Here is a 26,064-nt window from a genome sequence, read left to right on the forward strand (position 1 = left end):
CATCTTTTTTGTCTTCCATTGAGCGCGTAGCAGGTTACGATTGCAGATTTGGATACACAACGGCATGGATGTAAACTGTGCACACGACTCGACGTTTTCCGTGCGTAAAAGGAAAAATGTAGGCTAGTTTAACTGGAAAGGCAAAAACCAGGTAGGATGGTCATATGCATGGAAATCTTTAACATTTTGACTTGTTATTGCTTGTTGCTTTAACTGGCATGGCGTTGAAAGACAACGTGGACACGTTACCCTGATGTCCGAGTGACATCTGGATTCTAAAGCTGCCTTGTGTGACACTGGATCCGAATCCTCGGTGATCCTGACAGGTGTCACGCTCCACACGGACCGTGGAACTGATTGTTCACACACGTTTCATTGGACAACGGTGACTAGCGGTGTTTCATAATGGGTAATCCGAATTAATCCATTGCCCAGTCGGGACATTCACCCAAATATTTGGGAGTGCTCACGATCGGTGAACAAACAAAACGCCTTTTATAATGCGTTTTAAGGACCGAATTGGGAAAGTGATCTGATCCCTAAAAACCTCTGCGTGTACCCGAGAACATCCAACATGACCCACAGCGGACCCGTCATCGTCTACGAGTGGTTGAAGACCCTCCAGCTTGCCCAGTACGTGGAGTCTTTTGTCGACAATGGCTACGACGACCTGGAAGTTTGCAAACAGATCGGAGACCCCGACCTCGACGCCATCGGCGTGTACATCCCGCACCACCGGCAGAGGATTCACGACGCGGTCAAACGACTGAAGGATGAGGATAAAGAGACTGCCAGTGGACTGTACTTCACGTTGGAGCCCATGGCTCCCGCCTCCGAGGCGTACACCAGCCACCTCGTGGACCAATATGACTCTAAACTACGGAGCTCGAAGTCCTGGACCGAGCCCAACAGTGACCGCGTCGGGCGCAACGGCGGCTACGTGGGCGCGCAGAGGAACCTGACGCTTGGCAACAGGAGGGAACTGGTGATGTTCCCAAAGCTGAAGTTGAAAATTATGATCCGGGATAAACTTATACGAGATGGCGTCAACCTCGCCAGGCCACCCTACTCAAATAAGGTACGCCCATTCTGCTCTTTACGGACAGGTTGTTCGTGGCCACGTGCTCATACATAGGATGTTGTGGTAGCTGTTTGTCCATGATAACAACCGACTCCGCCGTCCATGACATGAGACTCCACCGTGTTAACATTGCAGTTTGCCTGAGTGGGAAGCTGAACCGTGCACACGTGAGGCCTGAAGGTTTCACAGGCCCTATAAAGCACATAGCATGCTGAAGAGGAGCGATGGCTCACTGTATGGAGAATGATTGGACTGCAGGTACTGCTGATCAACGAGCAGGAGAGGGAGGAGGTGGAGGAGGGGAGACACCCGAAAACCAGTCTTGTATTCCTAAAATGAATATGCATAATATCGATAGTCTGACCTACCCTCTCAGGGGCCACACACACACACACACACACACACACACACACACACACACACACACACACACACACACACACACACACACACACACACACACCAGCATGAAGCATTCGCCGTGTGGGTGGACCACGCAGGCCCATGAGCATTGCATCTTTTAGGGTGTCCTCGCTGATGAATGGCCCCCAGGCGATTGGTTGTGATTGGTCCTGTGAAGTAGCAGGGCCCAGATGGGTTGGCCCGGTGCTGACCTGGACGGAGCCAAGCTGAGAGTGGCCTCTTGTCGGAGCAGGCCAGATAGCAGGCAGCCCATCTCCTTGTCAAAGTGTCTGCGGATGCCCTGGCCAATTTGGAAAAAGGCCCCACCACACTGAATGACTGATGTGTTCGCCCCCCCCACCCCCCCGTTTGAGTGTGTGTGTGTGTGTGTGTGTGTGTTCACACGCTGGTGTAACTGCTATCAGTCCATCTCGGAACCAATCAAGCCCTGTCATGCAAGTCGAAACTTCAGTTGGCGGCCACTTACGAACTTCCACATTTCCTTTTTAGAGGCCCATCTCATAATCTCCCCACTTCTGTTGGTTCATTTAAAAATAATTTGTGGTTTCTGTAGAATAGATGATCAAGATCGTGACCAAAATAACGTTTCGGATGACATCGTCCTTTTGAAGGCTAGATTTATTTGTCGGAAAGAAGCCTTCAGGCATGAGTGTATGTGCGTGTGTGTGCACGTGCACATCCTTCCCACCCTGTAGTTTTGATTTGGCCCCAGCCCAGTGCATCCCTCAGCAGGAGGAGTGAGTGGAGTGTGAGAGCTCTGGAGAACGAGCACTGACCAGCAGACCTCTGATTGGTCGGCGGGCTGAGCTCGGCCGTCGCTGCCCTTGAGATGGGATGTCGGCCCCCCCCCCCCCCCAAACCAAACAGAAAAAAGGAGGGATGGCGCTGGATGCATACAGCACCACTAGCTTTGGGCTAGCTGGGCACTGCAATATTTGCAGATAACAATAGATAAGGGAGGGATTTTGACGGTGCGATAGACGGCTAACCGAAGATGCGCTATCTGGCGGCGGTGACACCCACCCCCCTGTTCCCCGTCTGGTCCACTTAGTGGGGTTTGTCGGGGGTGATCTCACATCCAGCAGTCCTACTATTTTATAGCAGAACTTCTGGGGGCAGAAGGTTCAGAGCCTGGACCGAAACCCAGACACTGAAGGGACAGAGTTATGCAGAGTTATGCCTTGTTTCCTGTTCTGTTGTGATATATATATTAAGAGATTATATATTATATATATATATATATATTAAGATAAACTGAGTAGACAAAGCTTTCAGGATGGGATATTATTTGTACAGTGATCAGTCTGCACACGGTGATGATTTGAAACCTTGACACACTTTTTACTGTTTACTAGCTCTTTGAGTCTGGCTGAGTGGCTGCTGACAGCAAATTATGCTCGTGCAGATCCATGATCGAGCAACTTGATTGGTTGAAAAAATATGCTGTGCATTGAGAAAAGGAAAGAGAAATGCCCCGTTCACCCAGACGTTAAGCACGTGTGCCATCATACTTTACTTCAGTAATCTAAAGTCAGATTTCTTTGATTATATTGGTGTTTATGTCAGAGAACATTAGCAGTCGCTTTCAAAAATCCTGCCTTGGGTGTTAGTCAAGTGCTCTGCTCTGCCCCCTCCCTCCCTCCCTCCCTCATGAGAGCAGCCATTATCTCCTGCTTGGTTTGGATTGCTCCGGTGGGTGTAGTTTATATATATGGTTCCTCTAGGGCCGGAGTCTCCTTGTCCAGCAGTCAGGCAGCAAAACAATTTCTCCTTCTAAAGTAAACAAACAATGCTATCTGCTACAAAATGCTCATCGAGATGAGATAAGACGCCATGGTGGTGGAGATAGGGACCAACTTCATAACTGCTGTTTGAAATTCTCAAGGCTTAACTTGGCGGCCATCAATAAAAATCGACACAAAGAAAAAGATAAAATATGCAAATGAACAAGATCCGTCCACTCCCCTTCAGTGTTTGATGCTGAACGCAAAAGCTATATCTGATCGTGTTTTAGTACGCTTCGGGCAGGAAGGCAGCCTGACTCATCCACTGGCTAACTTAAGGTCATACTTACTCATTCCAAAGCCAGAGACAAGGTCGCTGAGTTCCCCCTGTGTAGTAGCCGACGGCTTTCATAAAGAACTGGTCCAAGTTTTGGGTTATAAATAAAACGACACAGAATCACAGGGTTTCTCTTCGTGTGTGTGTGTGTGTGTGTGTGTGTGTGTGTGTGTGTGTGTGTGTGTGTGTATCCGTGTGCCATTTAAAGGGCCGTACATCAAATGGTAAACTCGTAAATTCCATGAAAGCTATAAACGTACGTTATTGTAAACATGAAGTCAGAGGGAACACCACCCTGGTTCCTCGGGACGCCGGCTGGGCCCCGTGTGACCCTGGCCGACGCTGGTCCGACGGGTGCCCCGACACCCTACTGTCTGCCACGAGTGTGGCAAACAGCTGACGCGGACAGTCATAACAGCGCCTCATTGTTAGCGCTGCGTGTCAGGAGGAAGTCAGGGGCTAAACACAGTGTGTTGGGGGAGTCGGGGCGCGGGGAGTCGTCCATTGTTTTTGTCCCGCGGGCCCCCACGGAGCCACACGTCCTTTCACTGGAGGACGGGTCTGTTGTATGTGTGTGTTGTCCTCCCGTGCTTCCGGCTATTGAAAGTGGGGGGGGGGGGGGAGACTCGGTGCAAGCGAGGGTCCGGCATTGTGCCGACTGGGTGGCGATGATGGAACCTGGGTGTCGTGCGGCGACAGGGAAGAGCTATGAATACACTCACAGAATAGTGGCGAAAGTTAGTGTTTTTGGGAGGGGGCGAAGGATGAAAAAGAAGAGAGATAACCATCCTGGGAGGTCCAAGGGACAAAAGCTAGGCAAGTGTGTGTGTGTGTGTGTGTGTGTGTCTGCAGACACTGGAAGCTTCGGATTCTTCCGAAGTGCACCTGATTGGCAGAAATGGTGTTTTGAGCCGCAGGAGGGGAAAGAAAGACCAGCGTTTTAATTGAATCTGATATAAGCTTCCTTTTAGCGAGGGTTGGGGGGGGGGAGTTCATCATCTTTACATGCCAGATATTCACCTCGCTTCCCTTCGCAGTCATCTTAATTGTGATTCATTTCCCAGAGACCTCAGCTTTCAGGAAATTAGCTTTTTTCATCCCCCCCCCCCCTTTATTGTTAAAGACATCCTCATGTTATGCCTATGGTGAAGAACCTGAGATGTACGCCCCCCCCCCCCCTGGGCTCATTTTGCAGTGTTCTTCATTTAGAAACGAAAGAAACTAGTACGGCAGAATAGCAGCAATTAAACCGCATTCATCCTCTTTAGTGCACGCTAGAATTCAACCTCGGGACACTGACCTACTGAAGGCTTGATGCAATACTTTGTATTTCTTGATGATAGCGAAAACAACTTCATTTCATTTATATACTATGTGTTGCCCAAAGCACTGCATGAAACGGGCATATATTTAGTGCAAATTACCAATCTAATTATCCTGATAGGAAACCCATTGAAAGACAGAGCCTTGTCGGCACATAGCAGATAGCGTGGTTCAATACTCTTGGCCTCGTCCAGTTCTCGTGCGACATAGAGCTTGGCTCTGTGCCACCGGGAGGAAGTTGAACCCCTCTCGCGCGCACTCGAGAGTTTTCCACGGGTTTCCACAGAAAGCCTCTTGTTTGCTTAGCTCTTATTAAGGGCTCTGTCGAAAGGCATGCGCGAGCACTCTTAAAGGAGGGGGGGAAGTCATAAAGTACGGGGTTATTGTCCCGGCTTATGGTTATTGTCCTTCGAGGGGTAGTAGAAAGTCTATTAAGGAGAGTGAAGTCGCGGTTTACATAGAGGATTTAAAGTGCAGGAACGGCTGGTTGGGGGGAATGGTACTATGGAGGAGATGAGATCTAGCCATCATGTGAATACAAGCCATGAGAGATTCTTCCCTCCCCACACAAAGAGAGAGAGAAAGAGAGAGGGGAGAGAGAGTGAGGGAGGGAGATCTCTTACTGTGTTTTGAAATGTTTTAAAACTCATCGTGAGATTATGAAGTGATACACTATATGTTTCAATAACCTTTTTAATCCAAAAACAGTGTGGGAACTTTAATAGTGACAGTGAAGCAACCAAGACCCAGGCCTGCTTTCCCACTCTGTGTACGAGGGTGTGTCAGCATATCTCCCCCGGTTTTCTCACACACACACACGCGCAAACACACACACACACACACACGCACACATGCACACGCACACGTACACGCACAGACATGACCAAGCTTCTTCTCCAGGGGGGAAAAAATTGTTAAATGTGGGAAGGAAGCAGTTAGTGCTGTGTTTGCAGCTGGCCTTCTCATTTTGCATGGAAGAGATCTCCCTCTCTCTCTCGCTCCATCTTTCTCTCTCGCTCTTTCCCTCTCTCTCTCCTGCTCTTTCCCTCTCACTCTCTCTTCCATGTGGCTGCTTCTGATGATCTGCTGGATTTTATTTTTATTTAGTTCAACTGAACATCGAACAAGGAGATCATTTAAGGTATTATACCCAAAGTCCTATTTGTTTCAGCTAGGAAATAGACACCGCAAAAACACAATATCATTTGAATGTATTCAAAGACTATCGATTACGATGTATGCAAAGGGAATGCTCATCCTTGTGACATTCAGTTTCTTCGAAAGACACAATTGGACTGAATCACAGCAGTGTCACCACCACAGAAGCGACACTCCTGGCCTTCTGAGGGGAACTTAAACAACATATGCGGGCCTTGCTCGTATCACTTACGGCTAAGCGGTCACGGCAACAGCTTGAAATAAAACAGGCTATAAGAGTGTCCGCATGCCACTTCCATTTTCCATAGGGTGGCAGACAGAAGCGTTTCTGATGACACATTCACCATGGATCAGCGCTATTCTCGTCCCAGAGATACACCGCCCCCCATCGACACGGGGGGGACTCTCGTACATGAGAACATACCAGAGCATCTGCATCCGGAAGAATGCATGGATTATGTATGTCCCGCTGATTATCAATATCCAATGTCTAACATGTGTTGGCGTCGGGAATGTATAATCGCTGTTTTCAATTCCCAACACATCTGCGGTTTTGCATACGAGTGTCTGTTTGGTTGTGTTTGTTGTCATTTGTTTGGTTTTAGTTAAGCAACGCGCTTAAGAAACTAAGCTGATTAAGTTAGCAAACAACGAATCAACATCTGAGACGTTTGTCCCGGTGTGCTCCGACGCAAAGCAGCGACAGGCCGATATGAGAGCGATTGAACGTTACACAAATGAAACACTGAGACCGATACGAGAACACTATACACTGTACACCATAAACTGAACGATATGAGAACACTACCCTGAACATCACAGATACTGCGAGCCATGTATCTCGGTTCATCCGAGTGACGAAATCAGCCCCAGTAGAACGACACACCTGTGCAGTGTGTTGTACAGAGAAGCGGTACCCAACTCTCCTCTTGCTTATTTCATTCCATTTCATTTGGCTTCCTTACCCCCCCCACGCTCCCCGCATCGAGCGGAGAGCGTTCCGCCGGACCCTCCTGTTCCACGGTTCACCGCTCCGGAGTTCTGGCACCTCGCACCGCGCCGGTGAGCACCCTATAGATTTTCATTCACTCGTCGTAAACATATTTGTTTTCGCACATATTTCTTCCCTGTCTCTGGCAACACCGTGGCCCCCCTCCTCCCCTCGCTGTCAACGGCAATAAACATCCAGGGTTCATCCAATAAGGCTGTTTATTAGGCCAGAAAGCAAAGAAGACTGAGAGCAATCCCACTTGGACAGTGTCCTGGGTGTCTCTTCTGCAGCAGCTATATTGGAGACAGGTAGATTTACTGGGAGGGGACGACTCTGTGGTTCTCTCTGGGGGAACCAAGTTGAACTGGAAGCTCCCCTCCCCCCGCCGCTCATAGAATAAAGAGATAATGAGTTAGGGGAACAGACTTGAGGATCTGACCATGTAAGGATGTATGGAAGTGTATAAGTGAGTTACAATCAATCACTCGCTCGCTAACTTGCTCACACACAGACTCAAACCTACACACATACACACACAGACGCAAACATGCACATGCACATAGGCACATGCACACACACACTCAGTCACTCATTTACTTGCTTTCTGGCTCACTCACTCACTCACTCACTCACTCACTCACTCACTCACTCACTCAAACCCGCACCCACACTCTCAAACATGCAGACACACGTAAAGACACATGCACCCATACGGGGATCATGCACATGCATAGATTTCACTGAAATGGATCCGACTTCCGAATGTGAGACAATGTGTCACCACGTGTTCTCCGTGAACTTGGGCTAATGGTCTACTCGACCCAAGCATTATATATAATGACACTGTGTGGACAGCAGCTGCACTATCCTGTCCAAGCACACGGACCTGATCTAAAAACACACACACACACACACACACACACACACACACACACACACACACACACACACACACACACACAAATCGAAGCCACAACTTACTATGGAGACAAATGATTGAGGCTGTTTAAGTGTCTGTGTTTTCCTATAGGAACCTGCAACCCACCATGCTTTGAGTTGGAGATATATAGCGAGAGAGGGAGAGAGATTATTTCAAAATGCCAGACATCCTTCAGGAAAGTTCGGTCTCCTGAGACGTCTGCTTCACCTCACGGCTCAGCTGTCTAGCTAAGCTCCTGTAAGGTGCTATTTCTGGAAACTATAATGCAGAGCACGCATGTGAAGCCAGGGACCTGACGTTTACGGGTCTCAATGAACCTGGGGGTGCAGAAGAATTGTCAGCCATGTGAGTTTGCACGAAACAAGACGTGCGCGGCGGATGCGGCATGGGGGGGGGGGGGTGCACAGAGTGTGCGATGGTTGCTAGAGCTGCGCCTTGCTTAGCTAAGCAGCGTCTCCTGAAGACATGACCCAGCACATTCCTGTACGTAGGTGTGTGTTAGTGTGTGTGTTTCTCTTTTTACGAGGCCCGCTCTACAGGTTCCTCTCTGTGTTAAACGGATGAAATAACCCCCCCCCTTCCTGCCACGCGCTACGAGGACACGGTTAAAAATGAGCGACGAGGGGCTGCAACAAGCAGAGCGCCCGGGCCAACCAAAGCTACATTAATCACAAAGGAAACCGGGAGAAAAATGGAAACGCAGAACACACACTCACGCTCACACGTGTACACACACACACACACACACACACACACACACACTGAGACACACACACACACGCACACAGGGGGGTTGGCTTGTAAGTGCGCTTCCCTTGTAGGAGCGCTTCACAGGGAGCTAGCACGTGCCCCGCTCACCCTGAACGGCAGCGCAGTCGTAATTGCTGCCTTGCAGACATCTTTCGCCCCGACATGTCGCTACACTCTGTGTCCTGCCATTAAAACCGTCCAGGCTAGCTCCTATCTCCCCCCTCACTCCACCCCAATACCGCTATCTCCCTTTCAAGTTTTTTTTATTTTCTGACGCAACGGTAGCGCCTCAAATGAGCAATGCACGAGGTGGGGGGCAAAGACAACAACCTGAGCAGCACGTCGTAATTACCCCGTCTGGCCGGTCTTTCCATTGATGACGAAACAACGCTGTGTGAGCAAGTCTAACCAACCACTCCCCCCTTCCCTGTGTGTGAGAGGGAGAGAGAGAGAGAGAGAGAGAGAGAGAGATCATGGAGACGGCGTCCGTACCTGCGCTGCTGTTTGTAGTGGCTGCGCCCTGGCAGGGAGGCTGCCGTAATAACGGCCCCACCAGGCAGCTGTCTGTGACTCTCTCGCTCCTGGCCTTGGCCTCCCCGCGGCTCCCCATAGCCGCATCTCCCCCCTAATTACCTGGCAGTTAGCGCATTCCTCCTCCCACACGCCCGCGCAAAACAGCCCCGCACACACAGGCACACGCGTGCATGCACACGCACCGGGTCACTTAAATACACATACACACACCCACTATCACATAAACGCACACACACATACACACACCCACTATCACATAAATGCACACACACTAGGACATAAATATACATAGGCAAGCACACTATCACATAAATAAACACACACTTAAACACAGACACTTGCGCGGTAAAACAAGCACCTGTGCATTCTCAATCCCGATTCTGACAAACCCCCCGCCTTTATAGGTCCAAGTTTGTCTTCTGTGGTTAGTGCATGCTGTTACACACCGATACTGAAAAAAGACTTTCTGCATTCCAACACCGTGTGTGTGTCTGTGTGTGTGTGTGTGTGTGTGTGTGTGTGTGTGTGTGTGTGTGTTAGAGACACCTTATTTCTGAAATGTCATGTCTGATCCTGTCTGTTACAAAACTATTGTATTCACACGTACATGACTACAACACTTCTTGCCCTCAGGAAGAACACTAATTGGGACAAATCGTGAAGGCTGAGAACAGGCATGGGTTTACAAAGAATTCCACAACGTGCGTTTAACTTCACAGCCCTTTGATAGTAAAGGTTAATTATGCCTTCATCTTGGGATACTGAAGCATAAGAGAGCATGTCGAAGCTGAGCTCTCCTTAGTATACCTTTAACACCCACATTGTATGGCCAGGCCAATTACAACTTCTAATGATGAAGGGGGATCAATTTGTCACAATAGTGATGGCACTAGGCATTAATAAATAAGGTATTCAAAAATAAACACCCAAGGAGCGAGCTACTTAGATATGGCTTCTGTTTGACCCTGGAGATGGGCTCATTTGTTTTGTTTAACAGTCTCATTACCATGTTTTCACCATTTCATTGGTTTTACTACCAACCGTAGAGCTGGTGGACGTGTCTAGGAGGCCCTTGCAGGCTGTCTGCCAGAGCCATCATTAGTGAAGCCTTCTGGGCATGCTCTGTGTGCGAGGGGAGAGGTCACATGGTCTAATTGTTCCTCGGCGACCCCTCCACGAGTCAGGGTTAATTGCCCTATTCATTTCCGGTGAATCGCTCAGTTCGCGGCCACAAGTTTTGCTGTACTGGAACAAATGGGGACTTTAAATAATAAACACAATTCTATTTAGACTTGGGTTATATTCCGTACATCGACGCATAACGATTTGTTCATTTATTTCGTACATGATTTTCAACTACGTGGTTGTACTCGTATGGCTTTCATTCCAAAATCTATACTTTCCCAAACATTATGATCTTTATCACCACTTTTATTCAATCCTGGTCTTACTTCTGTATCCGATTTATTCTATATTGTTTGCTGGGCTCACTGAAAACTTGGGGAGAGAGAGAGACACTCGAAAAGCCGTCTTGACAAGTTGAGGTCACCCAGCATTAATAATTGAGACGTTGATTCAGGAGCCCCGTTACCGGCGTCTTCCTCCCGGGAGGAACAGCAAAACCACAGTCTGAGTGTCAGCACATCTAGCTTTTTTTTGGGGGGTCGGACAGTGCCTGGGCCAAACCCCAAACCCTTGTTTGTTTTAATGGCTCTGGGGAATTCTCGCCAAATAGGAAATTCTCCCGCAGCAGAAATGTGGAAATGCAGAGCAGTTGTGTTTCTGGTTTCCAGTAAGATCCTCCTCGGCCCACTGGCCTTGGGGAGGGTTTGCCTGTCTCCATCTGGCCTCATCCGCTCCGTTTAGTCTTTGGGGTTTTGACTGACAACTTTTCAAAGTCAAACCGTTGTGCTTGGGTTGATTGCGTGCACAGAGTCCTCAGGAAGGTGATTGACACTGCTGCTCTCCACGGTAAATACGGACCCTTTACAGAATCTGTCTTCTTGTCTCACTCCGACTTACGCTGAGAGCAATTCAACACACACACACGCACGCACGCACGCACGCACGCACGCACGCGCGCACGCACGCGCGCACGCACGCGCGCACGCGCGCGCACGCACACCACCCTAGTTGCATAATTGAAATGTGTTGCCTCGCCTCAGGACAGAATCATTTTTGGCTGTGGAAACAAGCATCGTACAGGCCTCAAAATGAAATATGTAGCAAGTCATGTAAAAAGTAATTTGTCATAAATATAACATGTACGAATGTGACTCATGCCACGAGTCACAACGTTGGGGCAGCAACTCGCCATGGGAAACCAGCGTTGTTGTTCCGCTCTCGCGGCGAGCGAGTGGTGTTATGGCCGTCCTCTCCTAACACGTGCTGGCTCCCGGCCTTTTGATGGCAGAGGAAGTGCTCGCTAAGCCCCTAAATTAACTCTGTGTTGCTGGTACAGTTTAGAGCCGATGTCAACCTCCCCCGGTGAGAGAGAGACACCCACACACACACACACACACACACACACACACACACACACACACACACACACACACACACACACACACACAGAAACACACACAGAGACACACACACACACACACACTTCAAAACAATGAACTGCCTTTTTTCCTTTCTTTCTGTCCGTGTCGTCCACGCCCCAGCTCAAGGTTAGAGGTCATGTGTCCGGAATTCTGCTCAGCGCCGTCCGACACTCCCGAAGCCCAGCCTTGGCTTGAAAAGACAGACAGTCAGATAGACAGACAGACCTGCCATAAACACCAGGCCTAAGGCGTGCTAATGTGTACTTTAAGGTTGTGCTTCATTATGAATTTGCAAAGTCGAGGCCAGACCTATATTGGCCTTATGAATCTAGACTTATGACCTAGGCTTATTGTTGAATCATATATTATATCTATTTATATGCAGCTCTATGATCCCTTCCTTGTTGTGACGGTTGTGCGGTTCAAATAATCAGTTGTCTTATCAGGGTGTCCCACAGCTGTGTACAGGCGAGGCAGGCTCCGAAACTAAGTGACCCACAGCCTCTACAAACAAATAACTTTTCATCACAGAACGACAAAGTGCTTGCCCTTTCATGTCATACTCATTCAATTTTACAGAATGGGATATGGGCTCTTATTAGCCTTGTATACTTTAATATAGATTCATATAATATACTTCATCATCTACGAAACCAAACTGTGGACATTCGGTTCTGTCTGATTATTTACGAACGTATTCACATCCGATCACAGAAATCCTGCATCGAGAAAGCTACTGTAGAAGTCTTTGACAGGTTAACAATTTAAAATACATTTCCTGTGTATCCTTCTAGTCTAATGGTCTAAAAGGATACACAATATGTGCTCTAATCGGAATATAAAATGATTGGATAGAACCATTACACAAAGTGGTTATCAAACAAACAATAAGAACATTTATTGAAAGCAAAACATAACACAGCAAATTGCACACAGAAGACACAGTCAAACCACCACCCCCACAAGAAACCCATTGTATAACTTAAAGGCTGTTCCTTCTAGAAGCCCAGAAATGCTGTGGTGTAACTCTCTTACACTCCCATCTTCCCACTGGAACGCTGCAACACACGCACTATTTTCCCCACACAGTGATTTTACTGTAAAAGCAAAAAGTCTACTAAACGTCTTTCTATCGATGATTCAGATCGTTGAAGATTTGAGGTCACCCCAAGGATACTGAAAGGTAGACAGAAAGTCAGATGATAGACGTTCCAGCTGACATAATAATGGCTTTTAGAGGCTAAACAAAGCCTGAAGTCTCTTTAGGGAAAGAAGGAACAAATATAGATGAAGATGCATCCTGCAGAGCAGTCGGAAATACAGTTAAACAGATTATTGTGTGAATCAAATTACCAGCCCGATGCGGATAAGTCTCTTCTCCACATGAAAATAAAATGTTGGCGGTGCTGTCATCATACGTGGGACCCCCTACAACGACACCTCAGTACCCCACTTTGCTATACCATCAGTAACACTGAAACCAATACAATGCAAGAATGATACAGAACACTTGTGTGTGGCTAAATCTGTATTGGCTCTATACAATGTCTGACTCACTGTCAATTACCTGATGCCACAGGCTCACAGACGTGTGTGAAGACATAAATTACATCTACATATGCATTCCCCAAGTTCTTTGCTATACACATCCTCTAAATATAAACTGTGTGTAGGCGAACACGCTAGATCGAGAGCGAGAAACCCGAGCAACAGCCATCATCTTTACTGTCTGCCAGTTAACGTGCCGGATGAAATGAGGAGATGTACGTACTGTAACAGTCTACGCAGGGCGGCATGGGGGGCCGGCGGGGGGCGGCGGGAGATGCTGGGGCATTCAAGAATCTCTCCCGAGGACGGTCGGGTTGGAGCTTTTGTTGAAGCCACTTAGCCCAGAAACGATCCACTTCACCCCTCTCTGGAGGAAGAGGACACACACACACTACACACTACACACACAGGCACACGCACACTCTCATAAACCCCAACCCACACAACAATGGGCCCCCACCCCCAGGACTGTCCACCATGGCCCTTCCCTGCTATTCCCCCTGTCCCACCCATTTATGGAACGGTAGCGTGAGCGAGAGTTGCAGCAACGTTAACCCCCTCCTCCTCCTCTATAGCGCTTCCCGGCTAAGACAACCCTCTCTCCCCCCCCCCCCCCCCCCCCCCCGGCCCACCCCACCCAAGTAGACACCGGACCCCAGCACCCCCCGACCCCCGACCGACAGACAGACAGACGCACCCACACTCTATTAACCTGCACTAAAGTCTAACCACAGTAGAACAGCTGCACATCCCAGTAACACACACACACACACACACACTCTATTACCCTGCACTAAAGTCTAGCCCTAGTAGAACCACTGCACATCCCAGTAACTCGGAGCCCAGGAGACGCGCCGAGTGGGAGCTCATACTTGTTGCTGAACGCCGTCAGCGCGCCCCCCCCCCGGCCGGTGGTGGGGCGCCGGTGTTTACCCGTGTTGGGAAGGCGGCGGCGCAGAGCGGCCGTGATGGGGGAGCCAGGCGGTTATTATCGTGTAGGGAGACGCCTCGGCATTGTGATGCAGGAATCCCACCGAGGGGAGCCGGGATCTTTTGTTATGCAAAGCGGCCATTCATATTTGACGCTCCTCTCGGAATGGGAATGTTCAGTCAGTCGATGTGGTGTGTTTGTCGTGTATGTGTGTAAAAAAAGAAAGAAATGGTTTGTGTTTTTTATCCTCCATTAGTCTGCAAAAACCTCGAAAGACAAACTTATGCACACACACATGCACACACACACACACACACACACACACACACACCCTGCATCCCTTTCCCTTTCTTCCAAGCATCAGCTGTTTGTTTTGTTTGCATACACAGAACACAAAGTCTAGCTCTGCCTCCCTCCCCAGACAAATGTAGGGCAGACACACTGCCTTATAGCATCGACATGTTTATTTGGATAGAAATCAAAGAAGTCAGTTTAACCAGCCCTGTGATTGTTATCCGGCGCCAAAAAAAACCTCAACAAGAATCACAACAGCAAAGTGGCACACGTGTCTCTGTGATTACAGTTCAAGTGTTTTCATCGTTGATTAGCACGGAGATAATCCCAATCACGGTATTGATAATGAGCCGCTCTTCTCCTCGCTGAAGAGCGACTGTGACGAGCTGGGGCGCTCTTATTGTTGCTCTGAACTTTAGTGTTTCGTCCTCCTCCTCCTCCGAGGGTCTGACACCCGGCAAGGGCCCTCGTGTTCAGCTGGTCTGATCACACGACACACTCTCTTCCTGCTCCCTGCACTCCTCGGCATAGGGATGACACTCAAGGGGGCGGGAAGACCGCGATTGGCCGAACCGTGATAAGCTTAACCGCGATTGGCCAAATCCTCACATGTGTGTTGTGTTAAAGTTTTGTGTCTGAGTGCTCATGTTGTTGTGCTTGCTTGTCCTATATTGAGCTGGATACGATCTTGGTTAAGATTTTTGTTGTTTTCTTTGCACCACTCTTTGGTATGTCTGTTGAATCTCCAGCCTGTGAAAAGGAGCCATGTATGTATGTAGCCGACGGCGCTAACAGTGATGGATCTACAACAGATGCCCTGGCGACAGAATGAAATGTAGCTCTCTTTGTGAGTTGCCAGCAAACTATTCATATGACTGGCCTTTAATAGAAAAAAGACATTTTGCTGCGGCATAATCACATTCTGTTGACTAGAATCGAAGCAACGGTTTTGGTTTTAATTGTCTCCATTGTTTCTACAGTGCAGTAGTTTGATTCATGGTGTTATTAATGAGAGCAACTTGGCCAGCACAACTCTGGCAATGCAACTTTTTCTTGTTTTCTCTTTTTTCTTTCTCCTGGCTGTCAGTCCGCCTCCGTATCACAGACACACACCCACACACAAACACACACAAAAGAAATGTGTGCCGGTTGCGGAGCCGGCAGACAGGAGCTCATTGTAAAGCTGGCAGACAGGCAGCATCTCACTCCCAGTTAGTGTCCTCCCCACCACGGCCCTGGGGAGGGCATGGAGCGCTCTTACGCAATCCCTCGTAAGCTTCAAAGCTCTGTCAGAGACAGACAGACAGAGAGAGAGAGGCCCCCGTCAACAGAGAGAGAGAGAGAGAGAGAGAGAGAGAGAGAGAGAGAGAGAGAGAGAGAGAGAGAGAGGCATATTTCACCTGCAGGAGTTATTCAGGTGCAGTGAAATATAGGCTCATGGTGTCATTTTAAAGCTTCCGCATTTTTAAACAGTGGATTTTTTCATTTCTTTGAAACAGAAGTATATCTTGCCATGGTGGGTGTTTAAAGGGGTACTATATAAACCCATTACCCTGGGTTTGTATCTTGGATAGTTCAGCTTACCAAGCATGCTGCTGTTTTTCCAACCGGTTGGATCTAGCCATCGTATCTCTGGGTAGACATCCAAACTCATTCTGATGGTGTGTCTGATGTGTATGAGCCAAGTTGCACACAGTTGATGACGTGCAATGAATTTGATTCAGCTGTGCACTACTACTCAACAGGGCTGTAAGGGAAATTCATAAGCATACACATGCAATAACAATTCAGGATTTTATGTGCTGCAAATATGAACACACTATGAAACAATATAAAAACACGGATACATGTTAAGACAAAAACGAGACATGGAGTCACTTTAGGGTCGATTTTTATAATGGTTTGAAATATGTAATCAACATAAAATAGGGGCTCTTTAACATTTTCTTGACTTTGTAGTCGGTCTCAAGAGTATAAAGTGGCCTTTTGGACTCCAGCCTAAGTCTCTTCTGAGTCACACCCCGATGAAGTAAGACAAGCTGAAGTGTGACTAATGTGACAGTGTTGTATATTTCTTATAGACTCCAGAGCGTCAGAAAAAGTTGAAATCCATAAAAAACATCCTCTGCCTTAGCCTGTCAGAGCTGTCAAAGGGATGGCAGGCAGCGGGGTGCTGGCAGCTTTGGTGGCATCTTGGTGAGAACACCCCCCCCCGTTCAGGGATAATTATTGGTGGCAGAGTACAGCTGGGAATCGTTTTATTGAGGGAGCAGTTTATTAGTTAATATCAAATATAAAGTGTACAATTTAAATAAGTGGCATTACATGTGAGAGTAATTAGATTGTTAATGTTGTGTGGTGACTTTTAAGTCGAGATAAATCAACCATATGCCACAGGAACCTCAAATATGAGACATTATTTCAGATGTTTCAATATTCCAGATACCGATACGCCGGATGTTCGATGTGAAGAGAGTGCACCCCAGACGTCGTGTGTATTGGTGGGTGACCCCCGGAGGACAGCGAAACACCAGCGGTAGTGCGGTCACTCCGCTGAAACCTAGATACCCAGCGTTCGCCTCTGGCATTTTCTCAGGTTGCTTTCGAGAGAAAACGGCAAAGAAGAAATCCCTGGTATTCAGGGTGACGGCCTCACACGGCTCTCCGCCCAGGCCCCTCGCCTTGCATTTTCACGCTGCCCATGATATTCAATCAGGGTTGCCCTGGCAACGCAAAGTGAAGGCGCGAGAGTGTGTGTGTATGTGTTGTCGGGCCGTGGCCCCTGTGTGATCCTGTGGACGAACGGCGTCCTGGAGAGAGGACGGCGTTTGAGGCGCACGCCGCTGTACTCGTGGTGACAGGACGGAGGCGGTGGTGGAGTAGGTGGGAGGGCGGCTCACTAGCCTTTGGTCGAAGGCAGGCTTTGGCCGGCCGACCTTTCGGCATTTAGCAGATGCTTTTAACCACAGCGACGTACGGTGAATTATATGATGCACATAGCATTAAGTAGTAGGGTGAAGGCGTCTTGCACAAGTATACTTACATGGGGGTTCAAACTCCCAGGTCTGTCCTGCCCGCATTACTCCATGTTACAATCAATACAAATATTACAGAGCAGAAGAAGAAAGATTATCATTAGCATGATTGTGTTAGGGCCATCGTTTGTTAATCGTGTGTTAATGACATCATTATATGGGTGTTGTGTTACTTTATTGTGTATGTGAGTCAGTGATGAGGGCAGGCCCTATGCAACCGGTTCTCAAAGCTCCTGGCTCAAGGCTGAAAGGCCGAGGGGGGCCCCTATGCATCACCGCTATAGAGGAGGAACCTCGGCCCATGGGGGCCCACCAGGGCCGGTCTCAGGCATGTCCGGGAGGAATGTCCCGCTGACTCAGCCAGATCCCGGCATGCCCCTCCCGCCCGCGGGCTCTCAGCTGCTCATGTCCTCCTGGCCCGGGGGGAGGCATGGAGCCTAACGCTCAAGGTCAAAGGTTGATGCGAGGGGAGCATGCATTGGGTTTATGGATGAGGTGCAAAAAGTGTGTGTGTGTGTGTGTGTGTTTGGGGGGGGGGGGGTTACAGTAAAACACGTCTGGCCTGTGGGAAGTTGTATTTGGGATGGGATTTAGGGGGGGGATTTAGTTTACCAAAAGGAAATGAGTCGTCCGTGTTGTTATTGCTGTGTGCTTTTGTTTCCCTTTTGTTCAAAAAGAGCCAGGAGGTCATAGGTCACTGGACGGGGGCGATTGATCTTCTATCAACACTGAGCAGCTTTTACTTCAACCGTTTTTGTTTAATAGTATATTTCCTGATGTGCATAAGACTGATCTCATTTTTGTTTTTGTCTTCTCTCCCCGGTGCCGTACAACCATTGGAATCGATCTGGTCCTCTTGAAGGTAAGAAACACGACTCTGTGACGCACAAGTCCCTCTCTGTCTGCCTCTGTGTCTGCTTCCATTCCCTCCTTCTGCGTGTACCAGTCAGAGGAAAAGCCCCTCAGTACACAACTGAGATGGGATGGCAGTCGGAGGCCCATTCCCTGCCTAAATCCTCCTCCTCCTGCTCTCTTTTCCGCTCTTCTTCTCTCAGTAAATACAAACACTCCCATCCGCACCATACACACATTTGAAGGAATCATCTGGAAGCTTAGCCACAAAGGCCTCTCCACCAAAGACGATAACGCTGCTTTAGTTATCACCTTCGGTTTCTTGGTAAATGGCAAATCATGCAGTGCGGCGTCATCCTCAGCAAAATGTCCCAGCTCTATGATTTAAATTATCTACGCCCTTCTTGGTTGTGTGGTGGACTTATCTTCAGTTATTGTCTATGGTAATAACTGGGTTTGCTTACTTGTCTCTTTTTATTTTTTCCGTCATATTGCAGCCAGGTTTAAAAAATAATAATATACATATGTATTTATCCTCCCTCTCTCGCTCTCGCTCGACGGCTTCTCTGTAAGTGCGGAGCGGAAAAAATAAAAAAATTCTGAAAGAGGTTCTTTGTCAACAGAAAGATACCAGAGCAGGGGAGGGAGATATGCAGAGGTCATGTTGACAGACTGGTTTACATGGGGCTCCTATGGAGAAGAGGTCACTCGCATGTTGGTGCTTAAATCCACCCGTGACCTTAACCCATGACCCCCACCCGTATCCAATGCTGACACCTTCCACTCCAGGGCTGTTGCTATTTTGGCAACAAAAAGCATGGCGTGTGATTTTTGGGTTGTGTGTTATGAACGTGGGGCTTCGTGGTTTTAGGAGGTTGACCTCAGTCGTTGGCCCAGCCGTCCGTCGCTATGTGTCATTTCCTAGTGTCGTTTGTCTGTTGGTTCCGGGGCTTACACTGCTGACGGAAGCATGTTTTGTTCAAATGCAGGCTCTGTTTTTGTGTGAAGCAGGGAGGTTTCCCCAACGCTGTTGTTGTTTTTTTTCCACGTGTAATGAGGTCAAAGGGCCTACGGGACTAATTTCATCGTAATGTCCTCGAAATGAGAGAAGGAAGCTTTCTCTCTCGATGTGGGAAAAGTGTAAAAAAAAAAAAAAAGCGTAGACATTTATTTTTTTAACCATAAAGGTTGACTTTTTCTTGGGAATTCAGACGAGGCGGTGAAACTAAAGGGCTATTTGGTTAATGAACATAATGCACCGTTAAGCGACTCTAATGTCGTTTTATAAGCAGACGAGATTGTCTGATGCATGTGGTCTGAAGAACCCATTGAGAGCCATTTAAGATGTTGGTGCGGCTCAATGAACCAGCCTTGATGTCTGTTTTTGTAGAATTCCCCTTTATTGTGTATTCAAGACAGGCAAGGTCAACAAATCCTTTATTTCTGCCAGCACATTATTCACAAATGAATAAATCTAATTATGTAATGTTAACATAACAATTGAACTCTTTAAAATCCTTACAATAGCCCACCTGGAAAGGCTGAGTCTCAAGTGGGCCTGCCTTTTCAGCGATCATTGTCTCTGGACGACCCCCAGATGTGTGTCCGCTGTCCATGTTAAACGGTGACATCATCCACAATGGGTTGCTAATCCAAAACCGGAGATCAACTCATTCCAACAACATTTGTATGTGCAGTCTTATACAATTGTGGTTGTGACGTAAGTGTTAGGTTTTGTAACGCACTCGACAAAGAAAGACTGACAGACAGAAAGGCAGGAGGAAAGAGAGATACAGAGATTTTGAAGCATTTTTTAACTGTGTTGCAAGGTCATTCTGCTCGACACCGTTCTTGGCTTAATTTGCTCTGTGTTTCCCAGCACACGTCATGAGTCATGCCCCCAACCAGGGCCGTAGAAAGGGTTTAGAAATCAAGATTTTTTATTTTTTAATGCATTTATGGATGACATACTGTCTGATTTAGTGCCTGGCAGTCTAGGATAGGAAAGATCACAAACCATTGTAAGTGATGACCCATGGAGGGAGGTTCAGGGGGGATTTTCAACTGGAAGATCATTTTGTTAATATTGTTGTGTAAAAGCTCTGCTTTAAGCGTTTACACAACAAAAAAAAGCTTACCCTTTCAAATCATATTTCTATCTTCCATATGGAATGTACTAGTCCTGTTATTCGTATTCAGATGAAATAAACTCGAATAACCTGAGTCACCTTCTTGAATGTTTTTTAAAGAAAACTGATATATACATATATATATATAAATTATCACTGAGGTCCAAACCTAGGGGACATCATGGATGGCTTTAACACCCTTAACAAGATACAACCCCTGTTCAGTTCTGGTCTCGTGCCTACTGTGACGGTTGGTGTTAAAAAAACACATCGCTATCTGTTGTCACTTCAGAGCTATCTCCTCCTGGCTATTTTTCTTTGCTGTGGTTCTTCTCACCCGACCCCCCATCACATCCCCGACGCCCGCAATCCTGATGTGCCATCACACTCCTCCTAATCTCTCGGCTCTTAGAGTTGAGAGAAGGACTCCGTCACTCAAACACACACACAGACACACACAGCTGCAGTTCGCTGTAAACAAGACCTGTGTGTAGTGGTCGGCCGCAAATCGCACTCCACTGACCGCGTCTCCTCCGGTCCACATCACGGCACCATCTCCTGGCTGACACATCGAAGCAGAATCACCACGGCCTATGCTTTCTCTCGTCCTGAATCGGCTTTGCCTGTGTGCGATGTTGTGATCTTGAGTTGTGTGGTTGATGTTGTGTTCTTGAGTTGTGTTCTTCTAGTTGTGTGGTTGATGTTGTGTTCTCGAGTTGTGTGGTTGATGTTGTGTTCTTGAGTTTGGAACGCTGGTATAAGTGTGGGGGGTTACCTCGACCAACCGGTCAAGCAGGTGGGAGCTCGTGTGTGTGTTGCCATTGCTGGTGGAATCGAGCCAGGGGTCGTGGAAGCATGGTATGGATATAGCTGCGGACCTGGTGTGGGGATAGGTGGGTGTTCCTGGGGTGAATGAATGCAAATGCATTCAGCCGAGGGCATCTGCAGGGGGACGTCTCCATGCTGCAACCAGCTGACAACAGAGGTGTCAAACATATGCAGAGGAGAGCAGCAAAGACCCGGGCAGGCTTGCGTGCTTCTGCGGCTGCCCCCTCCTGTTTGTGTGTGTGTGTGTGTGTGTGTGTGTGTGACTTTGTGTGTGTGTGTGTGTGTGTGTGTGTGTGTGCGTGCCTGTCCAACTCAAGGCATTCGCTCCCGCCCCTCAGCAGGTGCGGTAGAAAGTAAACAAGCCCCTAATAAAAAAGAGTCTGTGGGAGGAAGGATTCAAGGAGGAGGATTCAGGCCTGGCTTTTTGTTTATTAGCAGACCGCAAGGCACTATTTCTTGAATGCTCAATACAGGAGAGCGAACTAGAACATAACATTATATAACATATCATTACCTTGCCAAATGTCATTCTGCACCCCCTTCACATTCATCCTTTTGTGTCTGAACTTTTGACCTTTTTCTTTTAGTCCTTCATCCCTGCCAAGCCAGTATAGGATATTTGTTTGTTTACTGCCATACATTTTCCTTCTGTGCTTTGAGAATTCAAAATGATTTCATCGTCCAATAGCTAAATTTTGTGCAATCGTCTCCCGGCCATTGAGAGTAGAGTGAGTCAGATGAAGTCTTGCCGAGAAGCGAGCTCTACGGATAATGCATACGAGAAGGATTTATATCCTCCCCCGTTGTTCAAATTGAACAATGCCATTAGATGTAATAGAATAGCGATGTAATGGAGGAGCTACAGCCATACTGCTGATTGCAGCATTCACCTGCTTATGGGTTGAATGCAACTTCAAACGGTGCTGCAATCACACTGAAGGAATAGGATCCCCTTTCAACTACGGCCGTGAATGTTTGAGTGAGGAATTGACATTTCTAAGTGTTCAAGGTGGCACCGCTTAGTTTGCTGTGTTACGTTTAAAACTCATTCTCGTTCACTTTATACAAAGACCTATTCTTGTTTCTGAAAGACTTTTGATATTAAACATATTAATCTTGCCTGTTACCGGTTTGAACTAAACCCAGTTAAATCATTTCTATACTTCAACACCATCTGTGTTTCAGGTGTTCCACCCGTTTCCAAGAGTTATTATTATTAATATTTTTTGGTTAACATGTGAGGTAATGTAAGACCTGGGTAATAGGGAATGCAGATAAGGTTTTAATGTCACAGTAGGGCAGTTTGACAGTATGCCCCAAAAAGCCGAAACTTGGCTCAGTGTATTCTCTGCCTTCCCCAAAGAACCCCTAATCCTTGACTCTAAGCGTTTAAGGCTTTGCCGCTTCCTTCTCTGTTTAACGAAACCATGTTGCCAGAGCCGTGTTGGCAGTTTGCTCTGAGATAAGGAAGGGAAACCGCTAGCACATGGTCGTTGAGTGTGTTCATCAAAATAATAACCGTAATGTCTGATTTATATAATCGGGGTTGGTATTGAATTGAGCTTTTAAGGCTTTCTGAAGATGTGCCACAGTAAACGCTGTAATGGCAATGCTGGGAGAAAGTGTTTTTTTTATTCAAGCTGAAGTCCGGCAGCTCACTCAATGTTTACTGAACTATGAACCATCGATTTTCCCCCACATCCATGGCTAATCATATCTAACCACAACAACAGCCCATTATCCGGTGTAAATGGTTCACCCCTGCCCCAAAATTGCTTCATTAGTCCTTATCTGCTCTCTGGCGAATGTGAACTAATGCTTCCATTGTGACAATATCAGCAAGATGCTCAAACGCTCGCATTAGCATGTACCTAATTGGCTTCTGATTTATAGCTTCCTGTCCGTTTGGATTTGGCTAAGGATCAGAATAGCCAATAATGAGCGGGGATTCTAATGGACGAAGAGCAGTGCTATCGGTGCCGAGGTTCAGTGCTCCTTTCTACCATTTGGGTGACTCACCTCTGACTTTTTCTGCAAAAATAATTTTGCATTCAATCACAATTGATTTCCAAAGTGTTGCAGTTGAGCTAACATGAATCAGTGAACATAGCTTTTTGGAGCGGAGCATCTACCTTCCTTCCTTCCTCTTCCCCAGCCAGTGCACCTTGGACTGCCTTGCCTTGACCTCTAGTTTGAGACGAACACTCAAGAAGTGCTTTCCGCTTCAACCCGTTAAGTGTTACATTTGTCTACAACTTACAGATAGGAGTGTTTCCAGAAGCTGAATCAGCATTAGCATATTCACTCCACAGTAAATGGACCTCAGCTCTAATGAGAGAAAAAAGCTAAGGTCAACTGGCTTTTAGACATTAGTCAGGTCATGGAGACCATGAGGAACAGGGGAGGGTAAGAAGGTAGGCCTTGGAGAAGAATATTTCCACACACACTCGTGTGGTGACCCCATGTAGCCCCCCCATACCCCAGTGGCTCGTCCCTCATGACATTAAAGCCCACTCTGCAGTCGTTAACCATAGATTAGGGGAACCGCAATCCTAACCTTCGAGGACAAACTGTGGGGGACTGCCATATTACCCCAGGGCTGGGCAAGGCCAGTGACATGGCAAAATGCTATTCCATAGCCAATAATTGAGTATTGATTGCCATTAATCAGGGGACAATGGTGCTTATGGGGCTCCTGGCTGGTGTTCTGGTATGGAAGCCATAACTCTCTATTGGGGGGAGCTCTAGCGGTAATCACCTGTCTGGGTAATGAATGGATTTTAAAGCCAATCCCAGATGATTGCGCCGGAGGAGTCCGTACTTTACCATGGCTACTGTGATTTATGCGCCAAACAGTGGATGGGGGCCCCCATCGGTTTCGCCGCACACCGCAAGTTTTAGCGGTCCAAGCACAGCCCACAAGCTAGCTAGCCAAGTGTCATTACCACACTAAGGGGAAGGGTTCAGGGAGTAGCGCTGGAACCCAGTGGAAAAGAGGGTTTCTGCTGTAGCCAGCAGAGACAATGATATATCTATGTGTGTTTGCCCATGCTGTGAGGATCATCATAGCAGGGGTGAGTTGCTGGGGCGGCGAAGACTGCGCCGCCCCAATGCATGGCTTAGTGAAGGCAAACAAGATATCATTCATTCAGTCATTCTAGCCTCGTCCGGAGAGCTGGGGTAGAGAGAGGAGAGAGCAATGGAGAGAGTAATAGTCTGGTAGGATGCATGCCGATTTGATTATAATACACTGGAGGGTACTGGGTCTCACTCAGCCTTGCCAAATTGGCAGAGGTTAAACAGCAGCTATTGTTGTTCTCAACAGGCCTGGCTGACTCACATATGACTTTTGAAGGGGGCCGGTATGTTAGATAGAATGTAATAATTCCTAATTTCAGACAAGGCTGAGGAGCCAAGGTATGCAGCTCCTGCAAATAAGTAGTAAACAAAACATGATACAATGATTATTTTCCCCAAATACTGGAAAATATGATTGAAAGCATCGGAGCGAAAACGGTTATAAAAGTTTTATTTTGGTTACACTGCATTGGACCACATTTACCGCTTCAACATTGATCACATTCATTTGCATAACCTACAAAATTAATTCTGCCCCATACTTGTTAAGCCCTATGTCATTGTTCATTTAATCCTTGGCCGGGGAGAAATGTTCACCGGGCTTTGTAAAATGAATGCAAATTAATATTTCTTCTACTTACTTTGATTTATTAGCCATTTTAATTCAAGCCATGCGTTTTGCATTCCGAAACGACTCTCTGATTGTTGGGAAACATCTGGAATGTAGAAGTTTCTGTCAAACAACACACCAATAAATTGTATTCTTGGCTATGATCTATTTTACTCATTACATCAGTTTAGTTCAATACATAAAGTCCAGTTCAGGTTGATCGGTTTACATTCAAACATTTTTGACGATATTCAGGAGGTGGAGGACATTCACCTAACATTAGGCGATCAGACGGATATGGATTGAACCGGTAAACCATAAGTAGCTTGGATAAAATTGCCAGGCAATGCCATTTAACCAATTACATAGTGATTGGGTGAGTGTAAAAACACCATTCAGTCCATTCAGCCTGTATTAAAGGCCATGTACCGGTGTACTTTTGTGTATAAATACATTCTTCAATATTCACACTTTCAACATCAATTTACTTTTATTGACTATCCAAAAGAATATGAATTAGATTTGGTAGAGATGTTCAAACATGTTAGAATAATTGTTAAGGAGCAGTGGTGAACAAAAGTGCAAAGTTACTGTAATACCTGATATCACCTAAGTGGTAAACAAAAACAAAAACCACGATTCCGCCCATCATTTGAAAACCCTCTATGTGAATCAGCTATTTGTTCCCCCTCTATCACAACCCTTGTTTTGCTTTACTCATGGTGCACCAACTAACTAGACAACAAAATTGCTGTCTGCACTCTCCAGCTCCCTCCTGTCTCTTGTTTGTTTGAAGGCAATCACTGGGTCTATCCTTTATCAGGGCAGCGTCGCTCTGACGTGGACCAAGCAGCGCAGATAGATAGGCTGTGTGTTTGGTCGCTGCCCCTCTGTGAAGCACAGAGCCATTATGTCCGAATCCATTAGTGTACCACGGCGATATAGCAATGGG

At 47.2% G+C, this 26,064-nt stretch overlaps 1 protein-coding gene across 5 annotated transcripts in view; it reads left to right on the forward strand.

Annotated features, from left to right (window-relative positions):
• Positions 1-432: 432 nt before the first annotated feature.
• sash1a (SAM and SH3 domain containing 1a) overlaps positions 433-26,064 on the forward strand; it is a 170,307-nt gene continuing 144,675 nt past the window's right edge. For 4 of the 5 annotated variants that reach the window (XM_079754079.1, XM_079754080.1, XM_079754081.1 and 1 more), the window contains exon 1: positions 433-1,078. In XM_079754079.1, the coding sequence (XP_079610205.1) occupies positions 575-1,078 (504 nt within the window). In that variant the 5' untranslated portion in view covers positions 433-574. The remainder of the gene's footprint in view (positions 1,079-26,064) is intronic. The other variant, XM_079754078.1, reaches the window with a different exon arrangement.

The sequence above is a fragment of the Pollachius pollachius genome (assembly GCF_949987615.1).
Source record: "Pollachius pollachius genome assembly, chromosome: 16".
Classification (NCBI taxonomy): Eukaryota; Metazoa; Chordata; class Actinopteri; order Gadiformes; family Gadidae; genus Pollachius; species Pollachius pollachius.